Raw genomic sequence first — 23,880 nt, 5'->3', positions numbered from 1 at the left:
GGTCGCCCCTCTGGGCCTCCATGCCGGCAGGAGGGAGGGGCGCGGCTCCCCTGTCTGGCCCAAACGGCCCACTGCCCTAGCGCCGCAGGGCAGGAAACACCTGGTCTGGAGCGGATGCCCTGGACGCCTGGTTCCGCTCAGGCTTCCGCTACTGCGGCCCGGGGAGAAAGCGAAGCCAAAACCCAACCGGCCTGCGGGGCCGGAGCGCCCGGCGCTCGCCGTCCGGGATGGGGGCGGGGCCTCAGCCCGGTGCGCGCGGGCACCACCCCGTGGCCGCCAGCGGGAGCGGCGGGCAGCAGCTCAGCGCCCCGCACCTACGGGACGACCACCATGCAGAAAGACAATGGCCACTAAGACAGGATTTCATTTTTATTTTTGTCAGTCCTGGGGCTTGAACTCAGGGCCTGGGCGCTGTCACTAGGTCTCTGTGCCCAAGGCGGGTGCTCTACCACTTGAGCCACAGTGCCACTTCTGGTTCTTGAGTGATTAAATGGAGACAAGAGTCTCACAGGGACGTTTCTGCCACTGGCTGGCTTCGAACCGTGATTCTTATGATCTCAGCCTCCTGAGCAGCTAGGATGCCAGGCAGAAACCACTGGCACATGGCAGGGACATCTTTTTATGGGCTCAGTCTACCCCTGGCCCAGCAGTGGCAGGTGGCGTGGGAGGGCTCTGGTTGGGGGTCTCTGGACCGTTGTCCACTGGGGCAGCATCCACAGAGGTCCCGGGTGTAGGGGAGCTGTGCGAGTAGCAGCACTGGTCCCCCCGCTGACAGGTGCCCTGCAGGGGGAGAAGGGAGGAAGAGGGAGAGAAAATGGGGTGAAGCCCACCAGTAGCCCAAGTGGGACTCCTGCCCCCCCCTCCCCTGTGAGCTCACTCCCAACAGATGCCCAGAGGCAGCTGTGCCCAGTGCTGGGAGGGGCGGCACCTCACCTCCTTGAACCGCTTGCAAGGAAACGTCTTGAGGCGGGCAGCCCGCTGGGCTGGGTCTTCGGCTGGCTCTTTCCTCTTATTCTGCAGGACCCGGCGTTTCTCCTCCATGGCTTCATTGGCCGCCTTGCCCCTGGGCAGAAACAGAGAGCTGGGGCTCCATCTGGCCTTCCTCACACAGCTCTGGACAAGCACCCCCCCACACACACAACCCCACACTCACCCTGGCCGAGCCCGGGGCCGGGGACCCCAGTTGGCCTCTGGGTTGGCCTGGAAGCGCTTGAGGCCTCGCTGGCGAGAGCTTGGGTTGGCATCCTCTCGGATGGTGAAGTTGGCCTGAAGCCTGAACAAATGGGAATGCTGGGGGGGCAACCCTAGGTACACAGAGCACCCCAAACCCACCTCCATTGGGATTCTCCCATCTACTAGAGTCAACTTGCTTCTTCAAGATGGCAACCGAGTGGACCTGCCCCGGAGAGACAGATCAGAAGCAGCCGGCTAGGTGTGGCGGATGCTCCTTACTCCTGGCACTTGGGAGACTGAGATCTGAGAATTAAGATCCAAAGCCAGCCTGGGCATGAAATATCTGGGAGACTCTTATTTCTAACGAGCAGAAAGCTGGAAGTGGAGCTGTGGCTCAGGTGGTAGAGTGGTTGCCTCAAGTACAAAAACTCAGTGACAGTGCCCAGGCCCTGAGTTCAAGTTCTAGGACACACACACACTTATGTAGATGGAAAAGGTGCTCTGTGCTTGGTTCAGGAACTCAGTCAAGGTCCCTGTGGGTCTGTGAACTGGTGGGGAGGGAGGGGGGCTCAAAGGGAAAGCAGAAGAGAACAGGCTCTGGATTTCACAGGAATGGGCTCCTCCCCATCCTCGGGGGTCACTCCAAGTCCCCCCCCCAGTCCTCTGGCCTGCAAACCTGGGCTCCACACTGAGAATGCGGAAGGCAGGGCTGGTCTCTGACAGCCGCTCCCGTTTCACAGGGTACTCCTTCTCCTGGGGACAGAGGTGAGGGGACACTGGGCTCCAAGGGCCTTTCGGGGACCACCCCTCCCTGCGGCCCCTAGGGAGCAGACCCCTCACCCAGCAGCGCATGATGTCCCACACAGCGGAGGCTGGGGCGTCGGTCTTCACCGCGTTCTTACAGGCGTGGGACAGTGACACCCGGAAGCCGGCGTGGAGGAGGGCTGACCTGGGGACGCGCAGGGACGGTGAGGGGCGGGAGCAGGCAGTCCCCACAGGCTCTGGCTGCCTCGTGAGACCTGGGCCTCCCCGGCCTTTTCTGGCACTAACCGCAGCTGCAGGAGGCTGGGCGTGTTGCAGTGGATGGTGGAGCTGAGCTGGTCCAGCGTGTAGTAGAGGGGCGCGTCGGGGAGTTCCTGGAAGGGGGGGACGGCATGGGCACGGCGGAGCCGAAGGCAGGGGCGAGCGGACATGGCGGGTGGGCGCCCCACCGGTCCCCACCTCGGTGACGACGCTCAGGACGCCTCGGATCCGCTGCGAGGTGTGGAAGCGGCCAGGATTCGCACTCACGGCCTCCAGGACGTGGCCCACGAAGTCCAGGTTGTGGATGGGCGCTGCCCACAAGGGGCCGCCGAGCTACCGGGACCACATGGGGACAGGTGAACGGGGGGACCAAGGAGAAGAGCCCCGGGGACCCCCGAGTCGTGCCCCCCCACAGCCACGCGGGGTCTTCACCTGGTGTCGCTGTCCACAGTGCTCGCACTCCGGGCTCACCGGAGGACCGCAGGCGGCCGAGAATTTGACCCTGCAAGGAAAGGGGCGGTCAGGGGTTGGGGGGAGTCCTGGGGTGCCCCCCCCCCCGTCCAGGCCCCTAACATTCCCTGGCTCACCGGCCCCCGGGGGCCTCCGATGCCTTCCCGAGGCGCTGCAGGTGGAGGGCGCCGCAGCCCGCGCACTGGAACACCAGGGCCTGCTTGCTGTGGAGGGCAGAGGGGGCGGGGTCACGCCCGGCCCCGCCCCGGCGCCAGGCCCCGCCCTCCCGGGGGCGGGGCGGACCTGGCGGAGGCCTTGGCCTTGGCCTGGCCCGTGAACACGCGCACGAACACGCGCACGTAGAAGTCGGCGCTGACGCTGAGCAGCGGCTCGATGAAGCGCTGGTAGCAGTTGGCGCGGAGGTCCAGGCTGTGCAGCACGATCCGCAGCGCCTAGGGCGCCGGGGACGGGGTCAGCCCTCGGCCCGCAGGCCGGGGAGCCTCGGCCCTCCGTGTCCCGGTTCTTAGAATCCTTGGGAATCAGCAACAGCCTCTGCCTGCGTTTCCTCATTTGCAAGATGACTTGGAAACGTGACAGGGGCTGGGAGTCTGGCCTAGGGGTACAGGGCTTGCCTAGCATGCAAGAAGACCCGGGTTCGCTTCCTTGGTGTCACATACTTAGAAAGAGCCAGAAGTGGGGCTGTGGCTCAAGCGGTAGAGCTCTAGCCTTGAGAAAGCCCAAGGACAGTGCTCAGGCCCTGAGCTCAAGCCCAGGACTAGCAAAAAAAACCCAAAAAACCATGACATGTTCAGAAACAAAGCTCCCTGTACCATGAGGGCACCGTTGACATGAAGTGGAGTACACGGTCGTAAAACCAAGGGGCCATCTTGCCAGAGACCTCAAGAGGCAAGGCCAGGGCTCACCCCTTTCCTGGCCCTGGATAGGCCATGCCCTGACGCATCCTCACAGGACGACCCCATGAGGTGCTTTCTGTGGATCCAAAACAGGCCCAAAGAGGTCAAGTCAAGTACCCAGCATAGCAGAAAATTTAGGATTTAAAGCCAGACCTGAAAAGATTACCATCAAAACTAATTTGGCTTGGGCTGAGATGTAGCCCAGTGGCAAAGCATTTATTTACCCAGCAACTGCAAAGTCCTGGGCTCCATCTCCAGTACCTACAGTCCCAGCATGCAGAAGACTGAGCGGACAAGGAGACCCCACTGGGCTACATGTGACCCTGACTCCCAAAAACTTTGGTTTGGAGGAATTATAAGGAAAAAACTCAACAATGTAGGCAGGCACTAGTGACTCACACTTGTAATCCTAGCTATAGCAGAGACTGAGATCTGAGGATGTCCGCTTGAAGCCAGTTTGGACAGAAAAGTCCATGAGATTCTCATCTCTGATTAACCAGGAACTGTGTGTGGCCTCGCCCTGATTCAGGGCCCAGCACCAGAAAACATGCCCGGGGTGAGGGGTGGGGAGAGGGGAGAGAGGTGGGGAGAGGGGAGAGGGGTGGCAGTGTCCACATGCCAACATGGACCTCCCACTCAGTGAAGGCTGGTCTTCCCCCTCTGGCTACGTCTGGCTCGGGTTGCGGGCCCCAGGTGGGAAGGGGTGCAGGAAGGGTCCCCTCACCATCTCGTGGCAGGCGCGGCTCTTGAGAGCCATGGCCCCATACTTGCTGTAGCATGTCTCCCCACTGTTCCCGGCCAGCACCGCCATATCCGTGCAGGTGACACACAGCAGCCCTGGGGGGAGGGACAGGACAATGAGGACCCAGCCCCCCCCCCAAAAACATCTAGCATGGCTCAAGCCTGCACCCCCCCCCCCACGTGGGGTCCTTACCTCCTTCACTCACAGCCTGCACTGCTGCATCCAGAAAGGTGACAGGGCTGCCATAGGGGTCCAGGTCGATGACATCAAAGCGTTCTGACACCCTTTGGTGCTGATACATTAGCATCCTACGAGGGAGAAGGCCAGGTTCTTAGCCTCCCGCCAGGTCTGCACGTGCATGCCTGCGTGCATGCGCGCGCGTGCGCGCGCACGCACACACACACACACACACACACACGAATTCCACAGCGTGAGTGGCTTTGGCATTGAACTTGAGGCCAGCTTACCAAGTTCAGGCTCTGGCCATTTGTTTTGTTTCCAGGTGGAGGGGAGGGAGGGTTATCTTGGTGGCTAGGGCTAGTTTCAAACTCCGGGATTTCTGCTCAGCATCACTAGGCCTAGCTTGACAGTCATTAGATGCGTGATTTCCATCCCAAGACCTCAGTCTACTCATCTATGATTAATCTTGATAATGATTACGTGCATTGTGACAGAGAGACTCACAGCCACAAGTATACTCGGTAAGTCCTGCAGGTTGTCCACCTGCTGACTCCTGCATGGGGCCACAAGTTCTATTAGGTTTACAGTCACTGACTCTTGGCATTGAGAGAGGTGCCTGGCACAGACACTGGATGTTTGAGAAAAGACCATCAGTCATGGGGATAGAGGAATAGGAATTGTGTAAGAAGTTAAGACTAAATCTTGCTGCCAATGGCTCATACCTGTCACCCTAGCTATTTAGGAGGAGGCTGAGATCTGAGGATCATGGTATGAAGCCAGCCTGGCCAAAAAGTCCCTGAGACTCTTATCTCCAATAAACCACAAGAAAGAAAAAAAGAAAGAAAGAAGCCAGAAGTGGCACCATGGCTCAAGTGGTAAACTCGCTAACCTTGGACACAAAGATGCTCAAGGATAGTGCCCAGGCCCTGAGTTCAAGCCCTGGGACCAGCAAAAACTACATAAATAAAATAAGCCAGGCGTTGGTGGCTCACGCCTGTCATCCTAGCTACTCAGGAGGCTTGAGATCTGAGGATCACAGTTCAAAGCCAGCTGGGGCAGGAAAGTCTGTGAGACTTATCTCTACTTAACCACCAGAAAACTGGAAGTGGCGCTGTGGCTCAAGAGAGAGTTCTAGCTTTGAGCTGAAGAGCTCAGGGACAGCGCCCAGGCCTAGAGGTCGAGCCTACAAATGAAGGGGAAAAAAAAAAGGTAAGTCTAAAGCAGGGACCAGTAGTCACAGCTGCAATCCCAGCTCCTTGGGAGACTGAGGCAGGAGGATCATGAGCCAAGGCCAGCCAGGCTACACAGCAGGACCTTGTCCTCCATAACAAAACAAAGGAAAAAGTACACTGCCAATGGCACTGTCACCACCTTAATTGATGTAAATGTATGCTAAAAACATTTCCAGAACAAAATGCATTTCTCAAAGCATGTCCCCACAGTGGAGGCTGAGCCTGCACTTCTCTCTGGTACAGAATATGAGCTGTCCTAGTAGTGGGTTTTGGGTTTTTTTTGCCAGTCCTGGACTTGATCTCAGGACCTGAGCACTGTCCTTGGACTTTCTCAAGGCTAGAGCTCTACCACTTGAGCCTCAGCACCACTTCCGGCTTTTTTCTATGTATGTGGTACCGAGGAATCAAACCCGGGTCTTCATGCATGGTAGGCAAGCACTTTAACCACTAGGCCAAACTCCTAGCCCCGGTTTCCCCCCCTCCCCCAGTTCTGGGCTTGAACTCAGGGCCTTGGGCAATGTCCTTGGGCTTTCTCAAGGCTAGAGCTCTACTTTTGAGCCACAATGCCACTTCTGGTCCTCTCTATATATGTGTTACCAAGGAATCGAACCAGGTCTTCATGCATACTAGGCAAGCACTCTACCACTTGGCCACACTCCTAGACCAGTTGTGGGTTTTTTGTGGTTGGTATTGGGCTTGCATTCAGGGCCTTCTGTTCTTGGGATTTCTTTTTTGCTTAAGGGTAGAGCTCGACCGTGGGCGTCATGCCCCCACCCTAGCCTTTTGCTGTTTACCAGAAGATAAGAGTCTCACGGACTTTTCTGCTCTGGCTGGCTTTGAAGCATAATCCTCAGATTTCAGCCTCCTGAAGAGCAAGGATTCCAGGTGTGGGCCACCAGCGCCCGGCTGTGCTATGTATACTTGAGCTATTTCACCGTGCAAACCAAGGGTTCAAAGAACCTGTGACAACTCATCTGGGATCACACTGTCAGAGTCGGGCAGAGGCAGCATCTTCCCCAGGCAGGCAAAGTCATAACATACTGTCACCTTGTCACCACTTCGAGCACTGCCCGGAACTTACCGGGCATCTGCCTGGCTAGGCTGAACCAAGTGGCCCACGTGATTGAGCTCAATGTTGCGGCGCATGAGATCCACTGCCTGGGCAGACGCATCATTGGCAACCACAGATCGGAGTCCAGGCACCTCCAGAGCAAACCGAATGGAGCGGAGGCCGGAAGCGGCCAGGCCCTCCAGCACCCGCAGGCCTTCCTGTTGGGAGTTAAGGAAAGGCCCTCACTCCCATCTCTATTTCCATCCTCTGGGATCTCAAAGCGTCGTCTCCCAGCCCAGCTCCTACAGAGCCTGGGAGGGGAGGACTGACTTGGAGGAGCGACTTCTGCTCAGCCCTACCTCACAGACTTCCCCCACAGCAGCGGTTTGAGGCTGGGTTCCTGGAGTCAGGGCTTCACCTTCTTTTGGTTTGAGTTTTTCCTCTTCTTGTTCTGATAAGTCCACAACCACTTTCTGCAGGTTCTTCTCACCTGGCACTTTGACTGCAGTTACAGAAAAGACAAGGCAAAGGACATGGATGACCCCTTCCTCTCCCCGGAACTGAGAACTGAACCCCCAGGGCGTCCATACTTAAACTACTCCCCAGGTCATCTGTGAGAATCCTGCCCTTAATCTTCATAATACTTCAGATGTATAGGAAAATATCTTGTTTAAAACCCTAGTGGGGGGCCAGGAACATGGCCTAATGGTAGAGTGTTTGCCTAGCATGCACAAAGCACTGGTGTTCAACTCCTCATACACAGAAAAAGCTGGAAGTGGTACTATGGCTCAAGTGGTAGAGCATTTGCCTTGAGCATCTGCTCAAGGACAATGCCCAGGTCCTGTTCAAGCCTCAGGACTGGCAAAAACAACAACAACTCTAGTGGGTGCTGTGCACTGGGGGGGTGGGGTGGGGGGAGACATGTCATGTCTATAATCCCAGCTACTCAGGAGGCTGAGATCTAAGGTTCTCAGTGTAAAACTAACTTGGGTAGGAAAGAATATGACTTATTTCCATTAGCCATCAAAAAAGCTGGAAGTGGAGCTGTGGCTCCAATTGTAGAGTATCAGCCTTGAGCAGAAAAAGCTCGTGGACAGTGCCTAGACCCAGCACAAAGGCAAAAACAAACAACAAAAAACAATCTAGAGTACAGCAGAGGGAAGTAAGAAGCAAGGTTTTCATGCCACGCCTCCATACACAAACACCAGAAGCCTGAACCTGTACTCACTCTGGATTCCTTTGGCCCCAAGCTGAAGTCTAGCGAACTCTGTAATTACTGCACACCTGATGAGAAAAGAATCCGCTTACATCCACAGTAACAGAATGCCGTGAATTCCCCTACAATTTCTGTTAGGGATTCATGCATGCAAGGCAGCTGCCCTGTCCTTAGATGCTCCTTTGTGCCCCGTTCTCAATTCTACAGGGAACTCCCACCTGAATGATGAAGATGTTAATTAATTTTTTCTTCAGGCTCATAGCTCATAAGTCCCAGAACAGTCAGGTGCAAGGGGCTCACACCTGTAACCCTACCTATTCAAGAAGGCAGAGGATCTCAGTTTAAAGCCAGCCCAAGGAGTAACGTCCCGAGACAAAAAGCGGGAAGTAGAGCTGTGGCTCAAGTGGTATAGTGCCAGACTTGAGCTAAAGGGGAGACCCCAGGCCCAGAGTTTAAACCCCAATAGGGACGCACTCACAATCAAGCAAATAAATAAATAAATAAATAAAATTGAACAGGAGATGACCTTCGCAGCACCCTTCTTAAATCACTATTTCAACCCGTCCATTCAGAATAACAAGAACCCACCCCAGGAGGGCGACTGGAAAAATTCTGGAGGAAGAAAGGACACACACACACGCCCACGCCCAGGAGGACAAAGACCCCACCAAGCTCGTGATTCTTCGGACCCTGTTCCTCCTTTCGCTGGCTCACAAAACCCCAGAGCGGCCGCGGAGCTCTGGAGGACGGAGCTTTGTGGCTGGACCCCGTCCATCTTCCGAGATGCCAGCCACTGACTCAACCTGATTTCTCCCTACCAAGCCTTCATCTCCGGGACACGGGCCTCCCAGCGGCGGGCAGCCAGGGCCGACCTCCGGTAAACTGGACCTCACCGCCCCTCTCCCCCCCGCCGCCCCTCCCTCCGCCGCCCCTCCCCCCGCCAGGCGGACCCTGGCTCACGTGAGATCCCGGTTGAACTCCTGCACGGGGTTGTAGAAGACCTCGTTAGCGCTGGGGAAGACGATCTTGGCGGCCCCCTCGGTGACGGTGGTCTCCGGGGCGGCGGGTGGGCGCTCTTCTCCCCGGGGCCCGGAGCCGTTCTCCACCGCGGCCGCCGCCGGCGGCCCGGGGCGCGACGTCCCGTCCATGAACGGCGATCTACGGAGGCCGCGGCGGAAGGGAGTGGAGCTTAGCCTCAGGGCGGACATCCGCGGGCCCCGCTGCCCGCCTACCTAATTCGGGGAGACGGAGACGCGTCGGAAGGAGTCGGGGCTCTGAAAACCCCGGGGCCTCGGGAAGCGGCCCCCCTCCCCGCATCCCGGGCCCCCGCGGCGGTCCACACCCTCCCCCCACCCCACCGGGCTCTTCTCACCTTCGCGGCCCCCACACGGAGCACCTAACCCTGTCCGGGTGCACGCCGCCCGCATCCACACCAGGACGCTGCCATGTTGGCCCGGTGGGAGGGCCGATCACGTGGCGGCGGCCAGCCAATCAGGGGCGCCGGCTACGGTGGGCGGCCAGGGTCAAACCTCCCGGCCGGAGGGAGCGCGCGGTGTGCGCTCCCCGGGGCCGAGCCGGGCTTCCCGGCCCCATTTCACACAAGAGAGGACGGTGGTTCGAACAAACAGGGAGGTCGATTGGGGGAAGTAACCCCTGGCGGCCGTCTCGTGGGGGCTGGGCACAGAAACCCGGCGCGCTCCCGACCCCAGGCCCACGTGGTCCAGGGCCGGTTCCTCCCTTCGCCCCTCAGGCTCTCACTTTCCTGACCTGTTCCAGCTGAATCTTAGCTTTCAAAGGGCAAAGGTTACACGACAAAAGAAATGCCTGGAAAGTGGCACGCAGCCTCAGCGGGCTGGGACCCGTGATGCAAGTGGGGAGAGGCGGGTAGCGGAGCCCGGCGCCTCGCTGCGCGCGTGTGTGTGGAGCTCAGGGCCTGCACACTGTCTCTGAGCTTTTATGTTCGAGCCTTGAGCCACAGTCCCACTTCTTTTCTTTTCTGGCTAAATGAGAGATCTCATGGACTTTGCAGCCCGGACTGGCTTTGAACAAACCTCGATCCTCAGATCTCAGCCTCTGCAGTAGCTGAGATTACAAGTGTGAGCCACCAGTGCCCAGCTTTCGCTTCTTGTTCCTAATTCTGTGCTTAATTCCCCCCTACAGCACCCCCCGTCGCCCCAGTTTTGCAAAACGCTCTGAGTTGCTTAATGGTTGTGAAGTTTACTAGTGCTGCTCAAATGCTAACAGAAGCCGGCACCGTGTAAGCATATCTGAAAGTCCTAACTCTTATTGTCGCTTTTTGAGCCTGAAGTAAAGTCTCTGCACTCGCCATCCCTTGCTGTGTGATCTTTCAACACTTTTCCTCACCCCCTGGTCAGCTAGCTAAGTCCAGTGAAAGCACTTTAAACGAAGTAAAGTCATGACGATTTGCGTTTTACAGGAAGCTAAAGTTCGGGAAGGCGCAGAGACTCGTCCCGACATCTCGGGATTGGATCCCGACGGGGTCGGGGTCTGCTCGACAGAACCCACGAGCTGGAGAAGACCCCGAGCAGGCAGAGGGAAGAGACGCGGCAGGCAGGGCGAGGGCGCGCTCGGAGCTCGGCCAGCCGGGTCTAGGGGGCGTGTCCCGGGGCGTGGCGGGGGCGGGGCCAGGCCGTTTCTCCCCCGCCCCCCCTCGGCTCGGCGGCGGCGCGGCGTGCGCTCGCTCGGCGCTCGGCTGGGGCGGCCTGGCCCACAATGAATGGCCGCCGCGGCTGCCGCTGCTGCTGAGGCGGAGGCCCCGGAGGCCGCGGAGGCGGAGGCCGAGGCCGAGGCGCAGGGGGGCGCGCCCCGGGCCCAGGCCCGGCCCCAGCTGCCGCTGCGGAGCCCGCCGGGAGCGCCCGGAGCGCGGCCACGGCGCAGGTGAGACGACCCGCCCCAGGCCCGGCTCCGGCCTCCTCCCGCCGGGGCGGCCCGAGGGCATCCGAGGTTCCGGCCGAGGGCTGTGCGGGAGGCGGGTGCCGGGAGAGACGGGGGCTCCCGGGACCGGGGCGGGGCGGGGGGGCCAGGCCCGCAGCCCGCCCGGGGCTCGGGCCGGCGGAGGTGGGGCGGCCCGGCCTCCGCGGACGGCCTACGGCGGCCAGCCGCGGGGGTCGGGCCGGGGGCCCCGCACTCTCGCCCTCCCGGAGGGGCGGGGGCCGGGCAGGTGCGGGGGGGGGTCCCGAGAAGTTGTGAGGCCGCGGGGGGTGCGGAGGCGCCGGGGGAGGGGGAGGGGAGGCTCGGCGGAGGGGGAGGGCGCGCGGCGGCCGGAGGGGCGGGGCGGGCCTGCAGGTACGGCCGAGCCCCGGAGGAGGTGGGTGGGTCGGGTTACAGGCCCGGGGGCGGCCTCGGAGAAGCCCCGGAAGTGGGGCCTGGCGGGTGGGGGCGGAGTCAGCCGGGAGGGGGGGCGGATCGGCGAGCCGGGGACGGGTGCCGGGGGTCACGTGAGGTCAGCGCCGGGAGATGCTGGGGAGGAGGGGGCGCCGGCCGGCAGATGGCGGGGAGCGGTCAGGTACGGCGCGGCCCTGCCGCTGGCCCTCGGGAGCCTCTGAGGCCGGCGGAGGCTGTGGGAACGGGTCGGGAAAGACGAGTGTGACCAGGACAGAAACGGACACCCCCTCCCGGGGGCAGCGCGTCCCGCGGTGACGGGGGGGGGGGGTCCTGTCTCCCACACTTCAGCTCTGCAGCCTCTGCCAGCCTGCTTGAAGGCGCAAGGCTGCGGGTGGGTGGGTGTCTGTGTGGGCAGCTGGGGACGGCGACTGGCACACCTACCTCAGGCATCTTGTTTCCAGTCCCAGCGGCCCGTCCCCACCCCATCCGCCCTGCAGAAGTGGGGGAATCTGGGGTCCTGGATTCCTTCTCCCGGTTTGGGGACATTGGAGTTTGGAGACTTGTGCTTAATAAATGGGAAGTGACATTCTCTGTCATACGGAGTAGCTCTTGCTGAGCTCTTCTTGAGCTCTGTGTGCTCCCTCCTTGGAGGTAAAGGGCTGGGGAAGCATGTGACCCCTACATCCTGGCCCAAGCTATTGGGTCTCCCAGTCCTTGGATATTCCTCTGAGGCATCTTACCTAGTCCAGAGGAGAAAGCCAAGGTTCAGGACTAGAACATGGTAATTTGAGATGGACTGACCTATCCTCCAATCAAACCCTGAGTGGCCTGGCCAAAGTTTTCCTTTTGGGAACGTGAGTGGGGGCACTCTGATTTCCTGATTTCCTCATGGGACTGTTCTTGGCCCAGGCCCTTTTGTCAGATCCTTCCTGGAGGGGTGGCGGTCCCCTCACAGACAGGCTAGCTGCCATCCCGTGGGACTGGAGCAGTGTGTATTTCTTTCTCTCCAGCTTGGGCATGGCTTCTCTTCTATTTCCCCACGGGAGAAGGGAGGCCAGGGTGTCAGGGCTCTGGTTGCCTGCTTCTTGTTCTTTCTGGACTCACACAGGGCTGTGAGCAGAGTGTTTGTGGGCTCTGAGATTCTTAGCACCTGAGACAGGAGCAGCAGGCAGTTGAGTGAAGCCATAGCTGCTGTTTTTTGTTTGTTGTTGTTTTGGTTTTTGCCAGTCTTGGTGCTTGAACTGTCCTTCAACTTACTCAAGGCAAGCTCTAGCACTTGAGCCACAGCGCCACTTCCAGCTTCTTCTGTGTTTGTGATACCAAGGAATCGAACCTAGGTCTTTGTGCATGCTAGGCAAGCACTCTACCACTAGGCCAAACTCCCAGTCCAAGCTGCTGGTTCTTGAGTCTAGTGGTGGCTTGTTGTGTCTCCCTGTAGTTACTGTAAACTTTTCCCCACCCTGCACCTGGGCACTGCAGGCTTCTTGGTTCCGGGAGAAGTGGGAGCAGGGCTAGCTGTCCCCCCCCCCCCCCCCCAAAGATCTTGATCCTTGCAGGTTGTTTCCTTCTCACATCTGGTGTCTGGTCTGCTGTTCCTTAAAGCCCCATCTTCAGAGTGCCTGCCCTCTCTGCATGGCCTCCTTCATGCTAATTGTGCTGCCACCCCGAGCCTTTGCACTTGCCTTTCTTCTCTCCATACTCTGATGCTGCCCTTGTCTTTTGGCTATGGACTGAATGCACAGAAGACCTTATCTCCTGCCTGGTTGGGGCTTGGCTCACTTCTGGGGCATAGACTATGTGGCACTGTCCCTGGGTGGGGTACCAAGGGCAGTCTGAGGCCAGCTGGGCATTACCTCTGAAACAGTAGGCAAAAAGATTGGGTCAGACCTCAAGCCAGAGCAGAAGGCAATCACTTTTCAGTAAGAATTTGGGGATCACAGAGAAGTGCCAGGGACAGTTTTGTTTCCCTGCCGTATGCCAAGTTCAGTGTGTGAGGATGGCAGCGCCTCGGGGGTGGTCAGGGAGGCTTCCGGAAGAGCCATGATCTGAATAGTAAGTTAGCTCCGGGGGGAGGAGGGGTTCCAGGCCAGCGGACAACGCATTCAAAGCTTGTATTGAGTGAGTGCCAGGCTCCTGCTAAGTGCTCAAAACATTTTGTCTTTGTGAGGGAAGGAGTGCGAGACTGACCCAGTGTGGCCCATGGGGAGCCTCAGTGCTGCCTGCAGAGAGGGCGAGTCCAGATCTGTTTCCTGGGCCCGCTCCTAGCCAGGCAGTCTGGAGGTCAGGATGTAGAGAGTAGCCAGAAAGGTTAGCTGTCAGCATGAGGCTGGGGGGAGCTGACCCCAGCTTCCATGGTCACCAGAGTAGAGTAAGTGACAGAAAGGGAGCCTGAGAGGCCTAGGAGGGATGCCTGAGCCGGGCCAGAGGTGACGGCTCACAAACTCTTACTCCAGCGAACCACCTGAAAAACAGAAATTGCGCCGTGGCTCAAAGTCATGGAACGCTAGCCTTGAGCTAAAGAGCTCAGGGACAGCACCCAGGCCCTGAGTTCAAGCCCCACAACCAACCACACAAAAGTTTCATGGATTTTCCTGCCTATCTGGCTTTGAACCCTGATCCTCAGATCTCAGCATCCTGAGTAGCTAAGGATTACAGACATGAGCCACTAGTGCCCAGCTACTGGTCTGGTTTGGAGCTCATTTCCTCGTGTGTCTGCATGTGACACGTGTTCTTTAGGTGCCTCCTCTCCTTGCCAACAGCCTCTGTGAGGTGGCACTGGACTGGGCATTGGGTTGGAATGGGTACTGGGCTAGGTAGTCCAGCTGATTAGTCAAGATTGGGCCGCTGTATCTGGCCTCTGGGCAGGGCAAATGAGTTCTGTACCTCCTGCCCCGAGACCCAGCTAGAAATCTGGACTTGAGAGCCTCAGTTTTCCCATCTGCTAAGTGGGGCCACTTTGGGTAAATTACTAAGGCATTGCTGGCAGCCCCTTACCAAACACTCGAGCCATAGGTAGCAGTGGTGAGATATCTGAGTGTCTACCAAGTGGGGCCCTCACTGGGGCTACTTGAAAGCTGAGCATTGGGCAGGCCTCCCTACCTTTCTGGAGTTTGAACTCAGGGCTTCTCGTTGCTAGGTAGGAAATAAGAGTGTTACTTCTTGCAAGGGGTATTCTGCACCACGATCCTTCTATTTATGTTAACATCGTAGCTGATGTGGCCCAGATATGTCACCACACCCAGCTTTTTATTGGTTGACCTGGGATCTCACAAACTTTTTCTCCCTGTCCCCCCCCCCCCACTGGCCTTACTGGGCCTGACCTCCTGGTTCCCTGCTCCTGTGCCTGTTTTATAGATGGGAGGGTGGTTGGAGCCCAGAGGCATCCTTAAGGGGACATTTTGTAAAACGTGCTGCCACTGTCTCCACAGAGTCTCCATCTGCCTGTTGGATCATAGACCAAAACTCCTGTAGTGAACTCCTGTAACGACCATGTTTTTACAGTGCCAGGGAGCAAGCCTGGGGCCTTCCATACATTCCAGCAAACACTCTACCCCTAATCAGACTGTACAGACTTTGTTCCTTATCTCCTTATACAGCTCAGTCTGGCCTCAAACCCTCCTGGGCTTACAGGCGTGTAGAATTGACGTTAGACAACATATATCATCCAAAGGTGGCTTCAAGTAGCTAGGCATTGTGGGATCCTATAATCTCAGCTGTTCAGGAGGTTAAGATCTAAGGATCTTGGTTCAAAGCCAGCCCAGGGAAGAGAAAGTCCATGAGATTCTTATTTCCAGTTAACCACCAAAAAGCCAGAAATGGAGCCATGCTCAAGTGGTAGAATGCCAGCCTTGAGTGAAAACAGCTAAGCAAGAAAAGTTCCCATATACCTGTGCTAGTGGCTCACGCCTGTAATCCTAGTGTCTCAAGAGACTGAGATCTGAGGATCAAGGTTCAAAACCTGCCGGGGGCACAAAAGGTCCTGAGACTCTTATCTCCAATTATCCTCTAGAAAACAGGGAAGTGGGGCTTGGCTCAAGGGTAGGGTGGGTAGCCTTGAGCTGCAGAGCTTTGGGACAACGCCCAGGGGTAGGTCACAAAAAAAAACTACTCAGAAAGAGCAAGAAGTAGCTTTGTGGCTCAAAGATAGAGCTCTAGCCTTGAGCAAAAGAAATCAGCACCAAGGCCTGAGTTCAAGCCCCAGGACTGGGTAACAAGTTCCTATAGAACTCTGTACAAATGTTCTGCCAATATATAGAGTCTCTGCGTTCCCCATCTCTGGATCTTTGTGTCTTTGAAGAATCCCACCCCCCCCGTGGTACTAGGATTTGAACTCAGAACCTCACATTTGCTAGAGCTCAGCCTCTACCATTTGAGCTGCATCCTCACCTCTTGTTGCTTTCATTTACTTTTTGGCCTCCCATTTGTGTCTGAGGCTGGCCTCACTCTATGATCCTCGAGCTCACCACCTTCCCCCCCCCCCAAGTCGGAATTACAGCCACACATCACCATATCTTACTGATCTTACTGGTTTAGGTAGAATCTCAAGCTTTTTGCTTTAGCTGGGATTATAGATCTGTGTGACCACACCCAGTGCTTTTTTTATTTGGGTTGTGGTAGTGGTGTTTGATTTCTTTGGTTTGGTTGGATTTTGTTGAGGCAGAGTGTTGTTCAATTCTTGGGCTCAGTTGATCTTCCTATCTCAGCCTCCTGAGTAGCTGGGACCTCTAGGCCTTGCTTGAGATTCAAATTCTTAGTTCCTGCTATAGCTCTCTAAGCAGTCTCAACAAGCCCAGTCCCCAATATATCCATCCTCCCTCCAGCTCCACCAGCCTCCTTCCTGTGTCCAGTGTCACCTCAGGGCCTTGGCATTTGCTGTTGATTCTGCCATCCTCTGAGAATAAATGCACTCTGGAATGGAGTATAACTGGAAAGCTGGGCAGTTGGGCAGTGTATGTGTCGACTGAGTCATTAAAATGAGCAGAGCTGATGTTTGATGTTGACGTGGGTCTTGACCTTGCCAAGGCTGGCTATAACAGCCTTTCAGGGAGAATAAAATACAGATTCCTGGCTGGGAAGCGTGGTTCAAGTGGTGATTGCCTTGCCTAGCAAGTTGGAGTCCCTTTGTGATAATCCAACCCCAGTACTGCCCAGAAATGGCATGCCAAGGGTGCAATCCACAGGTTTACTTTGCTCTTCACCTCCCATCTAGAGTCTGCAGGGCCTGGCCTGAAGCCAGCATCCCTGCTGAGCCGGGGCGAGGCTGGCAGGACCGCCAGCGCCTTCCCTCCTGTTGCACTTGGAGTCAGCTGCGCTCCTGTTCGCTTGTTAGCTCCTGTTAGCCAGGCAAGTGCTTTCTCTCAACCCCGCCCTCAGCCCCAGCCACCCCTACTGGGGTGTCTGCTGAGGGATCCCCTCCTTTCTCCCTGCAAGAGCCTTTTCCCACCCCGGGTGGAGACGTCAAAAACTATTTGCCTCTTTTCTCCTTTTTTGGGGTGAAGACTGGCCTCAGACCCTGGGTCGTCCTCCTCTGCCTTCCAAGGGCTTGTATGTGTTGTATTTCTGGGGCAGTGTTGGTGTGGAATCTTGCCTGTGCTAAGCAAATACAGCCACCAAACCACAGTAGGTGAGCCTCACACCTGTTGCCGGCTTGGCCTCTCTGGATGGGGGCTTGGGGCGTGCTTCCCATGGAGGCAGAGGCCCTCCAGCCAGTCAATGCCCACAGATACGTTCAGCTGTGGTATAAGCCTTCCCCCTGGTGTGGGACCCTGACTGGAAGAGTCCCACGTGCATGCACGGTTCAGCCCCTGTTGTAGCTTGGAATCGGAAGTAGGTTTTTGCTGTTGCTGCTGTTGTTTTTGTTGATTGGGGAGCTTGAACTCAGGGCCTAGGCACTGTCCCTGAGCTCTTTTGCTCAAGGCTAGCACGCTGAGCCATAGCTCCACTTCATTTTTGCAGTGGTTAGTTGGAGATAAGAGGCTCACAGATTTTCCTGCCCCTCTGGCTTTGAACCGTGATCCTCAGATCACAGCTTCCTGAGTAGCTAGGATTATAAGCGTGAGCCACCAGTGCCTGCAGGCGGCTTGTACATTTCTAAGAAGACGTCTGTGCCATCCAGGCTGGCCTCCAATGCTTGGGCCCTCCTCCCACTGCAGCCTCCTGATTGGCTGGGTCCATAGCAGGTACTGAGTGCTCCCTGTGCCTGGCCTGGGCTTATAAGCAAGGGACACCGCAGTGACCTACACAGGCAAAGCCACTGATCTGGAGGAGCTGACGTGTACCGAACACAGATCCAGAGCTGCTGGGCCTTGGGGAGTTGCGAGTGAATGGCAGTGGGAAACAGTCCTGGGGCGGGGGCCTGGTGTAGGTGGGCAGGGCTCTGATTGATGGAGCAGCACACAAAGTGCTTCTGAAGAAGTCCAGGCTGCAGCTGGAGGCCTTCCCTGAGCAGGGAGAGCTGGCACTCACAGGACTGCCTTCTGCGAGCAGGGGATGGTGTCAGCAGCCCTACACAATACTAAGTAGATGCTGTAGGTGGCTGGGTCAGGTCACTGACATGCTCTCTTCTCCCCGTTAGGGGGACTGGCACTTGGGATCTGGTCAAGGGTCCCTTCCTGAAGGCTCCAGCTGTAGAGACTGAGCACTGGCCTTAGTGCCCCACTGTGAGAATTTGGTGGGACCCCGTTCCCTCCTCAGCAGGGTGCACCAAAACTATTTGCTCCCCCAGAAGGGCTGTGTGCAGAGGGGCCACTCTCTCAGCCGGCCCATGTCCCCCCTTCGGGACAATGAGCACCCAGCGGCACTGTGCAAATATTTGTTGAGTGGCTGTTGGGTGGTCATGGAAACCGCGTCACGGCCTTGGATTAAGTTGGGGGACTCCCTCTGTACTGGGAAGACCCCCGCCCACCCAGAGGGGCCGGGCTGCCAGGGGCCTCCTACTGCGCCTCTGGTAGGGGGCTGCTTTACCCAGTTTGTTTACTTGTTGGCCGTCCTGGGGTGGTTATTCCTGCCCCGGTGCTCCCTGTCTGTCCCACTAGCTCCCTGCCCTGGGTTGGGGGTTGGTTGTTTTGGTGGCATTGGGCTTTGAACAGTCTTGGGCTCTACCACTGAGCTACACCTTTAGCCTGGGTCTTTGCTGCTTATTTTGGAAAACTAGACTCTGCCCACGCTGGCCTCAATGGAGATTCTTCAGTCTCAGCCTCCTCCCGCACAGCTGGCGTCGCAGGTGGAGTCACCAGGCTGTTTCAGTGTCTTTCATGAATTTAGTGACACAGGTACCACCGTGGGACTTCGCAGGTTGTTATGGGACTATGTGTTGTTGCCTGCTGGCAGCCACGGTGGGCACCATTGTGGTGGGTTTGCTGGCGGTGGGTTCATCACCTCGTAGAACTGGGGCTGTGCTCTGTGGGCCTTCAGTCAGGCTTCTTCATCTCTCAAGCACATCCTTGTGGTGGTTCTGGGTCACCATTTCTTTTTCTGACCAAATAGTATTGTCTGTGGCTGTCCACTTTAAAACAGCAAGCCCCCTCCTTTAGCCCTGGCATTTGCATGTTGGGTTTCAGTCCTAACAATGCCATGGCTGGATCCAGTGGCAGGTCTGTGTTTGACCATCGGGAACCTCAGGTCGGTTGCCCGCTTTACATTCCCCCGCCATCCGGTGCTGGGTTGTGCCTCCTGTCTGTGGGGACAGGCGCTGTGGGTCTTGCGCATGCGCGTCTTACCTCCTGGTCCCTCACCTGCCTGTGTACAGGGCCAGCCAAGCAAGGGTGGTGGGTTCCGTTGTGGTTTGCAGTCCCCTCATGACTGGTATGTACGTGTCTTAGGTAATGCCCAGAGGTGGCAGTGCCAAGGGTCCTGTGCTGGGCCCCTCAGATACCCCCAGTGACCTTTCCTCCTGAGGATTCTGCCTAGCGAGTGTCACATTGGTGCCCGTGGGGGTTCAGCCAGGGTCGGGTCCTGGCCATCTGGGCCTTCATGGTTTGCTTCTTGACAGTGCTCTGAGCTCTGTATCCATGCGTTCCAGTCAACGAAACACAGCCCAGAGCAGTGTGGGTTGTGGCTCAGTGAGAGCCCTTGCTGAGCCTGCACCATGCCTCAGGCCCCGCCCAGCGCACCCCCAAATACGCCCCAGGATTGAAAGGACTTGGGAGAACAGCGATGTCTGCGCTGGCCATTGAGGGGCGCAGCAGGTCACGGATCAGAGCCAGTCCGGGCGGGAAAGTCCATGAGACCCTTGGTTTTTTTCTAGTTAGCCAGACTGGAAGAGGAGCTGTGGCTCGAGTGGTAGGGCGCCACCCCTGGGTGAAAAAGCAGGGCGAGACCCCGAGTCCCAGCCTCGGTGCAACGACCAAAGACAGGAAGGAAGATGAGGGAAGGTGCTGGTGGCTTCCAGGCAGATCTTCCCACGAGGGTCGTGTGCACTGGGCTTTGACCCCTGTGGGCGCCTCCGCAGACGCTGGGGGTCCGCGGGATAGGGGAAGGCGTGTGGGGGAGACCTCGGGGCCACCGATCCCACCGCGTGGCCGGCCTCTGACCGCCCCTCGTCTCGCCCTGCCCCACAGCGGCCGCCATGGCGCAGACGCTGCAGATGGAGATCCCGAACTTCGGCAACAGCATCCTCGAGTGCCTCAACGAGCAGCGGCTGCAGGGCCTGTACTGTGACGTGTCCGTGGTGGTCAAGGGCCACGCCTTCAAGGCCCACCGCGCCGTGCTGGCCGCCAGCAGCTCCTACTTCCGGGACCTGTTCAACAGCAGCCGCAGCGCGGTGGTGGAGCTGCCGGCCGCCGTGCAGCCGCAGTCCTTCCAGCAGATCCTCACCTTCTGCTACACCGGCCGGCTCAGCATGAACATGGGCGACCAGTTCCTGCTCATCTACACGGCCGGCTTCCTGCAGATCCAGGAGATCATGGAGAAGGGCACCGAGTTCTTCCTCAAGGTCAGCTCCCCGAGCTGCGACTCGCAAGGCCTGCACGCCGAGGAGGCGCCGTCGTCGGAGCCGCAGAGCCCCGTGGCGCAGACGTCGGGCTGGCCGGCCTGCAGCACGCCGCTGCCCCTGGTGTCGCGGGTGAAGACGGAGCAGCAGGAGTCGGACTCGGTGCAGTGCACGCCCGTGGCCAAGAGGCTGTGGGACAGCAGCCAGAAGGAGGCGGGGGGCGGCGGCGGCGGCGGCAACGGCAGCCGCAAGATGGCCAAGTTCTCCACGCCAGACCTGGCCTCCAGCCGGACGCCCCAGCCCGCCCCGGTGGTGGCGGCCGCGGCGGCCGCGGTGGCGGCGGGGGGTGTGATGAGCGGGCCCAGCACGTCGGAGCGGACCAGCCCGGGCACCTCCAGCGCCTACACCAGCGACAGCCCCGGCTCCTACCACAACGAGGAGGACGAGGAGGAGGACGCGGGCGAGGAGGGCACCGACGAGCAGTACCGGCAGATCTGCAACATGTACACCATGTACAGCATGATGAACGTGGGCCCGACAGGTGAGCGGCCTGCGCGTGCGCGCTGGCGTCCCGGGGGCTCGCCGGCCCCGCCCCGCCCCGCGGGCGCACGCGCGCTGCGTCCTCGATGCCCGCGCCCCACCCCCACCCACGCGCCCGGTTCTCTCCGCAGCTGAGAAGGTGGAGGCGCTCCCGGAGCAGGCGGCCCCCGAGTCCCGCAGCCGCATCCGGGTCCGGCAAGACCTAGCGTCCCTCCCCGCCGAGCTCATCAACCAGATCGGCAACCGCTGCCACCCGAAGCTCTACGACGAGGGCGACCCTTCGGAGAAGCTGGAGCTGGTGACAGGTGTGTTGTGGGGGAGGGAGGGAGGGGCCGGCCTGGGGGGTCACTGGACCCCGAGGGCCGGGGCCGGCAGGCGGGCGCCCCGTGACCCCCCTCCCCCACGGCCCCGCAGGCACCAATGTGTACATCACGCGAGCGCAGCTCATGAACTGCCACGTGAGCGCGGGCACGCGCCACAAGGTCCTGCTGCGGCGGCTCCTGGCCTCCTTCTTTGACCGGTGAGGCCCTGCCCAGAGCCCCGGGCGGGAGGGGCGGGGACCCGCTTCCCAGCCCCGCGCTGACCCCCGCCCGCCCTCAGGAACACGCTGGCCAACAGCTGTGGCACCGGCATCCGCTCTTCCACCAACGACCCGCGTCGCAAGCCACTGGACAGCCGCGTCCTCCACGCCGTCAAGTGTGAGTGGCCGCGGCCCCCGGCGCAGGCCGGCCGGGGCGGGGGCTGAATGACCGGGGACGGCGCGGAAGGGGAGCGGCCGACCTGAGCCAGAGTAGTGTGGGTTCAGCCGCCAGACTGTGGTTGTGGGGTGCAGCGTCTTTGTCTGGGGAGCCCCGCCCCGGGGTGTGCGCCCGCGCTGCGCAGAGCCTGGGCCCGGGCCTGAGCCAGCGCCGCCGCCACTGTGCCCACAGACTACTGCCAGAACTTCGCTCCCAACTTCAAGGAGAGCGAGATGAACGCCATCGCCGCCGACATGTGCACCAACGCCCGCCGCGTGGTGCGCAAGAGCTGGATGCCCAAGACCAAGCCGCTGCACCTGGCGGAGGGCGACGCCTACGGCAGCTTCATCAGCGACACCGGCAAGATGGAGCCCGACCTGATGGGCATGGAGCACAGCTTCGAGACGGCCAGCCACGACGGCGAGGCCGGGCCCTCCGCGGAGGTGCTCCAGTAACGGGGTCCTCGCCCGGGGCGCCACCCCCCCCTTCCCGCCACACCCGCCCACCCTGGTCACGAGCTACTGTCTGCCCCTCCCCAGAACCCTCGGGGGGCGATGCATGCTCCTGGCCCCTCTCCCCCCACCCACCCCTTCCCCTGTGAGCCGGGGCCGTGGGCGGGCCGGGGGAGGCCGGGCTGGGGGGAGGGCGGCTCCGGGGCCTGCCCAGGGAGGGGCAGGTGTGTGTGGAGGGGGCACCCGCAGCCCGCCCTCCCCAGCCCCTGGGACTCGGGACCAGGGTTCTCAGGACCCTCCACTTCTCCCAGTGCTTCCAGTCTCCAAAAGCGCCTTCCTGTCCCCGTCCTTCCCTGCGCCAGGGGCTGCGGTGGGAGGGGCCCCCAACCCTGGGGTGACCCCAGGTGGCCAGTTGGGCCCTGTGATTGGAAATCTCCGCAGCCTCCGGCCCATGGAGGGTCTCTGCCGCGACGGGACAGGTTTCCCTCCCTGCGGTCCCGTGGGTAGGTGGCCCGAGTTGAGAACCGCGCAGGAGGAAGGGCGGTAAGACCAGGCCGGCCCCGCCCCGCCCGCGCAGGGCTCCAGCCCCACCCCCTGTACATACTTTTTAAGACATTTTTTTAGCGAATGAAATATTGAAGTATAAGATTTCCTTTTATTTTTCAAACCAACGGGACTGTGTCGGGGCCGGGCCCGGGGGCGGCCGAGGAGGCAGGCCAGGCTGAATGTGTGCGTGCCCGCGTGTGGGTGTGTGGCCTGCCCCCCCCCCCCCGCGGGGCCCGGCTCCCCTCCCCTGGGCAGTGAGCACCCCGCGGCCTCTGGCTGGCAGAGCCCACCTCGATTGTTCTCGACTGTGTCTGGCTCTTCTCTCCATTCCTCTATCGCAGCCCTCCCAGAGCCAGGGTTGGGGCGTTGAGATTTACATGTGAACTGAGGGCTGTGGGTTTTGTTTTTTATCCCTTCCCCTCGAGTGTCGTTTTCTCATCTCTGGGTTCCCCTCTGCCCCCCCCCCCACCTGCCCCTTAAGAGACGCCCCCATGGAGAGGGCCGCGGCCACCTCGGGGGGAGTCCCTCCCAGCGTCCGCCCGTCCTGGGGGTGGTGTGGCGCAGCCGGCTGGGTTCCCAGCGTGGCTTCCTGGCTGGGCCCCAACACCGCAGCCCCAGGCGGCCTGAGGGGGAGTGGATGCCCCAGCTAAAGCACAAGCAAGCACCTTAGTTAGACCCTCCTCTGCTCGACGCCCGACCCGGCGCTGATCCCAAAGCACAAAATCCTGCTCCCTTGGCAGGCGGAGGGGCAGGCTGCAGTGTAGTCGCCCCCAAAGGAGGCAGGGCCCCCCCCCCAGGCCTTAGCGGGGGCAGCGGTGGGGGAGGGGTTCCCTCCTGCCTGTCCAGCCCTCCGAGCTCCTGCAGTGCCAGGCTGGGTGGAGGCAGAGCCCACTTGCTGTTGGGGATGGGGGGGGGGGGGCTGGTCCTGGGACGCGGTGTGGGTGCAGGGGAGGAAACTCCGTGCTAGGAGAGCCAAAGACAGGGTTGTGCCTTACCCCCGGAGCCACCCCTGCGCCCGCCCCCCCAGCCATCTTGGTGGCCAGCTGCCCCCCCTTCTGAGCTGCATGGTGTCCCCTCACCCCATCCACCCCTGGCAGCCAGGAAAGACTAAAATGGAGAACCCCGTCTAGCAGACTGTAGGCCCTCCCCACCTTGCTGGCCGCCCTCGCCACCCACCCTCTCTTTCTCGGCCCGGCTGCCCACCGGCCCCGTGGAGTGCCAACGCCCCCTCCGGCGCGGCGCCAGTGAGATTGCACATTAACTACTGTAAGGAGAGGGGCGCGTTGGAAATGTGAACCAGAGTCTCAGCGATGCTGACCAGAATAAACTAAACGCCTTTGTAACAGCCCT

General features: G+C 59.6%; 2 protein-coding genes across 7 annotated transcripts; one reads left to right on the top strand and one right to left on the bottom strand.

The window, feature by feature from the left end:
* Positions 1-362: 362 nt before the first annotated feature.
* Trmt1 (tRNA methyltransferase 1) lies at positions 363-9,439 on the bottom strand. 4 transcript variants are annotated; one of them, XM_090336206.1, is made up of 17 exons: positions 9,354-9,436; positions 8,942-9,213; positions 7,994-8,049; positions 7,125-7,267; positions 6,796-6,983; positions 4,495-4,610; positions 4,285-4,397; positions 2,950-3,098; positions 2,784-2,870; positions 2,629-2,698; positions 2,395-2,529; positions 2,224-2,309; positions 2,014-2,122; positions 1,850-1,926; positions 1,154-1,273; positions 934-1,063; positions 363-780 (listed from the first exon to the last, which is right to left on the bottom strand). In XM_090336206.1, exons 2-17 carry the CDS (start codon positions 9,187-9,189, stop codon positions 628-630), a joined length of 1,980 nt encoding a protein of 659 aa, XP_090192332.1. In that variant the 5' UTR covers positions 9,190-9,213; positions 9,354-9,436; the 3' UTR covers positions 363-627. The 4 variants fall into 4 exon arrangements, with proteins under 4 accessions (XP_090192332.1, XP_090192327.1, XP_090192340.1 ...); XM_090336201.1 differs by having other exon boundaries at positions 8,942-9,209; XM_090336214.1 differs by having other exon boundaries at positions 8,942-9,139; positions 9,354-9,423.
* Positions 9,440-10,709: 1,270 nt separating this feature from the next.
* Nacc1 (nucleus accumbens associated 1) lies at positions 10,710-22,532 on the top strand. Of its 3 annotated transcripts, none has more exons than XM_090336190.1 (6): positions 10,710-10,879; positions 19,885-20,796; positions 20,927-21,100; positions 21,210-21,315; positions 21,396-21,493; positions 21,725-22,532. In XM_090336190.1, the coding sequence occupies exons 2-6, from the start codon at positions 19,893-19,895 to the stop codon at positions 21,985-21,987; spliced, it is 1,545 nt and encodes a 514-aa protein (XP_090192316.1). In that variant the 5' UTR covers positions 10,710-10,879; positions 19,885-19,892; the 3' UTR covers positions 21,988-22,532. The 3 variants fall into 3 exon arrangements, with proteins under 3 accessions (XP_090192316.1, XP_090192307.1, XP_090192304.1); XM_090336181.1 differs by lacking the exon at positions 10,710-10,879 and adding an exon at positions 11,471-11,507; XM_090336178.1 differs by lacking the exon at positions 10,710-10,879 and adding an exon at positions 18,574-18,597.
* Positions 22,533-23,880: the final 1,348 nt, after the last annotated feature.

Source organism: Megascapheus bottae, chromosome 1 (genome assembly GCF_031878675.1).
Source record: "Megascapheus bottae isolate mThoBot1 chromosome 1, mThoBot2.hap1, whole genome shotgun sequence".
Lineage (NCBI taxonomy): Eukaryota > Metazoa > Chordata > Mammalia > Rodentia > Geomyidae > Megascapheus > Megascapheus bottae.
This window is presented reverse-complemented; position numbering and strand designations above follow the sequence as displayed.